Source organism: Austrofundulus limnaeus, unplaced genomic scaffold (assembly GCF_001266775.1).
Source record: "Austrofundulus limnaeus strain Quisiro unplaced genomic scaffold, Austrofundulus_limnaeus-1.0 Scaffold129, whole genome shotgun sequence".
NCBI classification, from domain to species: Eukaryota; Metazoa; Chordata; class Actinopteri; order Cyprinodontiformes; family Rivulidae; genus Austrofundulus; species Austrofundulus limnaeus.
In genome coordinates, this window is record NW_013952531.1 from 726,781 (window position 1) to 734,466 (window position 7,686).

At 38.4% G+C, this 7,686-nt stretch overlaps 1 protein-coding gene and 1 long non-coding RNA gene across 2 annotated transcripts in view; both read right to left on the reverse strand.

Moving 5' to 3' along the window:
• Positions 1–7,686, reverse strand: part of ryr3 (ryanodine receptor 3) — a gene marked incomplete at its 3' end in the record, with an annotated part of 107,898 nt that overhangs the window by 55,946 nt on the left and 44,266 nt on the right. Inside the window, 6 exon segments of the mRNA XM_014015437.1 lie at positions 432–624; positions 1,184–1,425; positions 2,268–2,401; positions 2,551–2,669; positions 2,751–2,846; positions 7,381–7,516. Coding sequence (XP_013870891.1) covers positions 432–624; positions 1,184–1,425; positions 2,268–2,401; positions 2,551–2,669; positions 2,751–2,846; positions 7,381–7,516 — 920 coding nt within the window.
• Positions 6,683–7,373, reverse strand: LOC106522443 (uncharacterized). Its single transcript, XR_001310788.1, has 2 exons — positions 7,099–7,373; positions 6,683–6,973 (listed from the first exon to the last, which is right to left on the reverse strand). It is a non-coding gene; the product is annotated as an uncharacterized LOC106522443 (long non-coding RNA).

Genomic DNA, 7,686 nt, shown 5'->3' on the forward strand with positions numbered 1-7,686 from the left:
GTACCCATATGTGGTAAAAATGTCATGTTAATCTGTCCACAAGTTTTTGAGTAATGTTGTCCACAGACAGAACGACAGACACAGACATACGCGACCGAAAACATTACCTCGCCCTTGGCGGGGGTAATAAAAATCACACTAACTTGAAATGAAAGGAGACAGAAAGAAGAAAAAAATCTTATATCTGCCCCTTTTTTCCTAATTTCAAGCAATAATAAACAAAACAAAATAAAAACTTCAAATTCCTTTTCAACTTTTGATATACATTATACAATTTCATTTTTGTTTAACAAACTTATTTTTATCATTCTCTTAAACAAACACACTGAACCAACATTTTTATAATCACGTTCCAGATTATTCCACAACCTTATTCCCTGATTTCCTTTATTAAAAGACCATTTTAAAGACTTTGACCTAGAAGACCTTACTTGACACCTGCAGAGAAGCTGAGGACGGGGAAGAAGAACCCGTCGGTGTTGAAGTCCTCGAACATGCCCTGCACAGGCTGCCCGTTGATCCTGAAGGACATGCTGGGGGCGCCCAAGTCCAGACAGCAGCTGACCACGTCGTCCGAGTTCAGCAGATGCTGGTTAATGGAGGCCACGGCTCGCGGGATTCGACCTGGACAGAGAGCGAGTCAATTACAGCAGCAAAGTCAGAGCAAATGTAGGACAGAATGATGAGGAGAAGAGATGGAGCAGAGAGGAGGAGAGGAGAGTGATTAATGCTTTGGGGTGGACACAAAATGAATGAGTGGTAGTAATGGGTTTTTAAAGGCTTCGTGGTGAAAAAATTATGAAGATGCTGAACAAATATGCAGTCAGCTGGAAATCCAGTGGCAGCCTCTGCAGCAGCTTTGATGACTTTGAACTCAGACTGCAGGTTTACTCGTGGTTCCTAGAGGCAGAGCTGTTGTCTTTGAGGAGYCTACTTTCAGTTTCAGTTTGTGACACCACGTCTACTTTAAGGACTAAAGACTTGATAAATCCTATAGTTAGGGACGGTTTCCGGAGGTATCCTTTAGTTATGCTGCTATAGGCTTAAACTTTCTTTACTTTTTAATCTCACTACTCTAAATGCTTCTGTTTGTAAGTATTGCTGCAGTGTTTTTGTTTTTTTTGTTGATAGGAACTACACCTGTCCTCTCAAACAGCAGCCGGTCCGTAGTGAAGACACCAACCTGACCATAGATGGAGTCCATCGAAGCTGTAGGAGTACAGGTCATCGCCCACACCGTTACCCCCCCAACCCTCTCCTCCACCGGGGTACGGAGCGTAGCCTTTAGTGTTGGCCCAGCCTACACGCAGGTGTGTCGGCTCTCCGGTTACAAAGTGGTCCACCTGATCGATGACCAGCTCGTAGTACCACTTCTTATACTGAGCAGAACCTTCAGCGATGCCCAGGAAAATGTTGGGTCGGATACTGCAGATTAAAAAAGTGGTGTATTTTTCCATCCTCAAAGAATAGATACACTTTACACTTTTAGACACCATTTTTTACACTATGTTTTACGGAGTATTAGGGCCAGATTAAGACATGCATGTCCATTTGTTGTTCCAGAGTCAACACGCTCCTGCTGTGGACAGCTGAGAAACAACAAAACCTCTACTACCAGACAGTTCCTCTTCCACAAAAGAAGTAATTTCTTCTAAGTTCTTGTGGCTCTTTCTTTAAAATAGAGTTGTTTGCACAATCATTCCAAAGTCCTGCTACTGATAATAATTTGATGCCTATGTGTTAAAAGATTTAGAATTACGTTATTTGTAAAACTTCACAAAATACTCAACCTTCTTCATTTTAAATTAGTGGTAAGTGCTCTTTAGTGTAGGAGTTCTCATAACATCAGGACTTTTTCTCATATTATTACAACTTTATCCTCAAAAAACTATGACTTTATTCCCAAAAAACTATGACTTTATTCCCAAAAACTATGACTTTATTCCCATAAAACTATGACTTTATTCCCACAAGACTTTTTTCTCAGAAAACTGAATTTATTCCCATAAAACTGACTTTATTCACATAAAACTATGACTTTATTTCCATAAAACTATGACTTTATTCTCAGAAAACTATGACTTTATTCTCAGAAAACTGAGTTTATTGTCAGAAAACTATGACTTAATTTTTATAATACTGACTTTATTAAAAAATAATAATCATATATCATAGTCTGGCCTTAATGCTCCAGTGTAATATTATGTAGACTTAAGACAAAGAAAAACTTCTTGCATAGTTGTACCAAGTATCTTGAGCTTCTTTACCTTTGAACATCGTTAACCAGTCGGGTCTGAAGCAGCAGGTCTCTCTTAGGAAGCAGGTTGTCACAGATCAGATTCTGATTGGTTCTCACTGCCACTCCATTGCAAACACAGAGGGAACACAGAACATCCAGGATCTAAAAGTAAAGTTAAAYGTGTTAAAAATGGTTCTCCATTAAATAACTTTTCACCCTCAGATCTGAATCTACACATCTTATTTTTCAATTAAATTCTTTAAAAAATAAAAGCACCTTTCCAAATTATTATGTTTCATGTTTTCGCCCACCTTGTGGTTGCGTCCATGCTTGTAGAGCAGAGAGATGATGGATTTAATGTGTCCTTTCTGAATGATGTGAAGGGCCTCCGGACTTTCTATCAGGATGCAGTGAAGGACTTCCAGAATTCCTGAAGGAACAAAAGAATCAAAGATAAACCACACATTAACACCCGTAATGAAATTTAATAATGTGTTTAGGTGTTTGATACCCGATGAGGATTCCAGTCTCTCCAGTTTGCTGACCAACCAGTCCAAGTTCCGGGAGAACTGGGTGCAGTTGTTCCTGTTCCCACGAATCAGTGCAGCTGAACAAAAACAAAAAACAGTTGAATTAAAATACAGTCAAAATAATAATTTCCAGTGGTGGGCAGYGCTAATCCAAAAATTAGCTCCGCAATTTCTAAAATGCTTACAAAAATATTTAGGTCCGCAACTTCAAAACCGCTTATGCCGTAGAAAAACAAGCGGAAGCTAATTTTAAAGCGCAAGTTCAATTTGACACTTACTAGCTGACAATAATTCATGTACAATATACGTACAACACTGCCAACTAGTGGTGTATGAACTCTTTAACAACTTAATTCTACAACCGCTGATTGCTGGGGATGTGATTTCCTGAAACAGAACTTTGGCTACTGGTGTAAAAATTAAAAAGTTGTTGAGTATTGCTAGTTCGGCTGATTCTTTAAAAAGTTGTTGAGTATTGCTAGTTCGGCTGATTCTTTAAAAAGTTGTTGAGGATTGCTAGTTCGGCTGATTTTTTGTCTTTTTCTTTTGTTTGTTGTAGATTTTTCATTAAAGAAGCATCAATAAAGTAATTTTAAAACTGTTTATTGGAAAACTGAAACGATGCATTCTGGGTACATGACGCACTGATGGGAAACTAAAGCACGGGAAACAGGAAACTAGTATCTTCCCTTCAAAATAAGAGCTTGGATTTTAGTTTTTCATGTTTCCATGGATTTTAAAATTTTCCAGTTCACCTGAAACTCAGACTGAATAAGTATCTTGGAGGAGAGACGAAATGTTTCACTAAAGAAGAACCCATCCAGAGGACCTACTGATTTTTTCTTTTTGATTTTTTTCTACCTGGATTAGGACGTTTTCCATGTAGTTGCACCAGTTGACCACTAGATGTCAGTCTTCATCAGCATAACATCTTTAAATAATTTCTGAGTCTTTAACACCGTTGGCCGATTGCTTTTGAGCTCCAGCGTTTAAACTTTATTTTTTTTAAAACAGGAGCTCCGATTGTAAAGTAAAATAAATCAATACATACAAAATTTTAGTAAAGATTACAAATGTTTACTGTTTTTGCTATTGCCTTCCTGCTACGTAAGCAGACACAAAGCATTGTGGGAAATCAGAACCGTGACTGAAAGCAACAGTCAGCAAGGATGTATACCTTCACAATAAGTGTGTTTATCTGGGAGGGGTGCCGTTGGATAGATCACGTGTGTTGTGATTAATTGACAGTCATACCTTCTGCTGTTCAAGATAATGATGACTGGTAGATAATTAGTTATTAGCGGTACTGCATTATAATTTTAGAAAGCGCAAATCCGCTTATGAATTATAAAAATTAGYAAGTCCRCTAAAGTGCAAATGAAATATTTAGGTCYGCAATTAGTTGATTTACGCTTTAGCCGGCTTGTGCCCACCACTGATAATTTCTCTGAACGTGGAAAGTTCATAGTCTGATATGTATTTTGTTTTATGTGACACCTGACACAAACACGTGGAAAAACTATAAAGTCAGCGTGAAGCCAGAATCTCTGAACACAATAAGAAGTTAATTTCTGTTCCCTTTTAGCTCTTACCTTGCCTCTGCACAGACATTAAGCAGTCCCATTACTTTACTTTCTCATTTTGCACCATTTTGCTTCTGGGACACTCGACTGACTAGATGTCCATGAATCCATTAAACAGCACTTTGCGTCAAAGAGATTACTGATGGGTGTCTAAGCTCATCACACCGCCTTATCAGGAAACCCATAATTCAATATGAACACATCAACGGAGCCRAGCAGGTGGATCAAGGGCAAAAAGATTCAATGTAAAGGTGAAAATATCTATTTAACAAAGGATCTGGTGTCACACAGGCTAAAGACTACAAATCCTGATTACATCAAAGATGTTGTCTAAGCGATAGTAAATTTAGAATGAAGTTCCTTTCTGTCGATTCATTCGGTCCAACACAGGAAGTAGGGGTTATCGATCCTGCATCTCCTGGCTGAAAACACCTCTAGTTGTGTAAAGGTAAATGATGTGATGAAGACAAATAAAAAGCCCTGAATGCCCTACATATCCAGCTGTCATCACTCTGATTCCTCAGTTCTTCACCTTAATAAGAACACCTCTTTGAGTGAGGCTAACTAGCTGCCACTAGCTACACAAAGTGTATAACTGCTTGTTAATGACACCTACCTGATGATTAACAGGCCTGCCGGCAAAATCCCTGATTTCAAGTATTCCTTTAGTGCCTGACTTCTGTGGTTCAGGATGAGCCAAAGCTAATGATGACAGATGGATAGAGTGCAGAAGGGGCCTGTCACTTGTCATCACATCATGTGTCTAAAGGCGCGATTAGAGGTGTCTTCAGTCAGGACAAGCAGGAGTGTGACATMCCATACTTCATGTGTTGTACATCAATCATTTTCTTCATCGAACTGTAGTTGTATGTAGGGACGGCTGGTACATGTGGGCTACCCCTCCCTTGGTATTTACAATAAATATGTTCGAATACCTTATTTTTATAACACTAATTTAAAAACTTGTTACATTTTGTAAAATTTACAACAAAACTTGTGCCAAACAGTCTCGAAGAGTCCAGAGACTTTTCAAAGCCCAGTTAATGGCCTTCGTGGTGCAGAATGAGTGACAGATGTCTTGTCACGCCCACCTCCAGCGTGAGTGCATGTGGGCGTGGCTTAGCATAGACCGAGCAGGTACRATGGTGAGCGAGATTAACATAAATGAGATGATTATTTAATTTATCACCTGTTTTCCTAAAATCTTTGGAGGAAAACCTGAAGAAGAGGTTGGGGGCAGATAGACCGAAGGATATTCAGATCCAGCAAAAGAAAAATAAAATTAAAAAAGTTTTTCTGTGGTTGCAGTGAAAGGACTGGCTAACAGCAAGAGTAGTTAACAAATCTTTATTTTATTTTATTTTATTTTTTTGCTTTTAGGTTTTGGTTTATTATACGGTTGTCTTTGTGCTGAAAAGAACATCATGTCAAAATATAGTACAGGTGTAAGAAAATATTGTTACACTGAAMTGTCSCAATATTTCATTTSCCAATATTGTATCAATTCTCTAAAGCCCTGTTYCGATTTTTAATTAAGGCTTAATAAGTAAACATTCATGCCAGCAGTTCATRCTTAGCCTTCGGAGTTAGTTCCTTCACTCCTGAGGAGCCAGAGGGTATAATGCTAGCTCAAACGCTAGCATTGTGGGTAAACATTAGCACCAAGTACCGATAGCTGAATCTGAGTGGATCAGACCGACACCCKCTGCCTTCTAAGCTGAGGTAGAGTTGACAACTGTCCCTTGTTAGCTGGGATGTCTTGAATTTTAGGCCAAACTGAAATTTGCTGTATGGAATGAACTTTCTCTTGACTGCAACATAAAAGCAATTATCGCAATATATCACAATATATCAACTTGTTTACAATATCACAATAAATCAACTTGTTTACATTATCACAATATATCACAATATATCATATTGTGAGCTCTGTGTCATGATATATACTGTATCAACTGATTCATGCCAATACACAGCCCTAATTTATAGAAGGTTTTCTTTATTTCAAACTCAATGCTTCTATTGTTGGAATCCAATCTGAAGCATTTTATTATATATCTGTTATATATGTGTTAGCCCACTCTACAAATATCACCACCAATTAGTGTTGTATCTTTGTAGTTTATCATATCCATATATGTCCTAGTAAGCAGGGTTTGACAGCGTTTATTTTTTTTAAGAAAGTAAGAAAGATAGCGTCAGATTATCGATTTCCGCAAATAAAAAAAAAATTATCGACATTTTTTTAAATTTTTTGTCCATATCGCCCAGCCCTACTTTAAGATGAATCAGAATTTCTTACTTTATTGAACTATTTTAATGTTTTTTTGATCAAATCTGTTTGGAAACAATAATGACCTACCAAAGTGGTTGTGTTTGTGTTCTCAGGCTAACTAAGCCTGTTGAAACAAAAAAAAATGCCCCAGAACCATCCATCATCCACAACCTGCTTCCTCAGACTGCCCTCTGCATCCTTGGTGGTAACCTCATTCTGGTGGGAGCTGAAATTCACCCCCGTGTGTGTGTGTGTGTGTGTGTGTGTGTATGTGTGTTGTACGTGTGGCTTGTGCCTGCGGGAGAAGCGATTCATTCGAGAGTACTCAAGGTGAGCCGAGGGGAAGCTGTTGATGAGAACACACCGATGTCAGGAAAACAAATCACCCCCTAAAAAAGGTTACAAAGTAAAACTTTTCTAAAGATTGAAAATTTATGACCTGATATGAGCTCTGGAAAAATGGTAACTTACGATGGTATTCTGTTAAAGGTGCTACCTTTAAAAATGAAAAATAACTCCGTTGTCACAAATAAGATTGCACGTAAAAAACAAGAGCAAGCTGAAATGAAGGAGAAGCTAAAGATAGAGTGTTCAGAAGATTAGATAATATGGAGAGCAGAGTACAAAGAGTAAAAACTAAAATAAATACACTGAGGGAAGATTAATAGAGTGAACAGCTGCTGACACAGTATTTTATGTGATCAGTCAGTCAGTCAGTCAGTCAGTCAGTCAGTCAGTCAGTCACTCACTCACCCAAGAGTTCATAAAGGAGGTTGAGAATGTCCTTCCACGCTGCACCAGCTTCCTCCCCGGCCATCTCTCCAAAATGTGCTGCACTGTTGTACAGGTTCATCCGGTCGATGCATTTGGACAGGAGGGTCAGCATACCCTGACAAAATACATGTTCACTGTGTATTATTACCGGACTGTGTATTATTACCTGGCTGTGTACAATTATCTGGCTGTGTATTATTACCTGGCTGTAGGGCTGCCACAAACGATTATTTTTATAATCGATTAATCACCAATTATTTTTTGATTAGTCGACTAATCAGATCA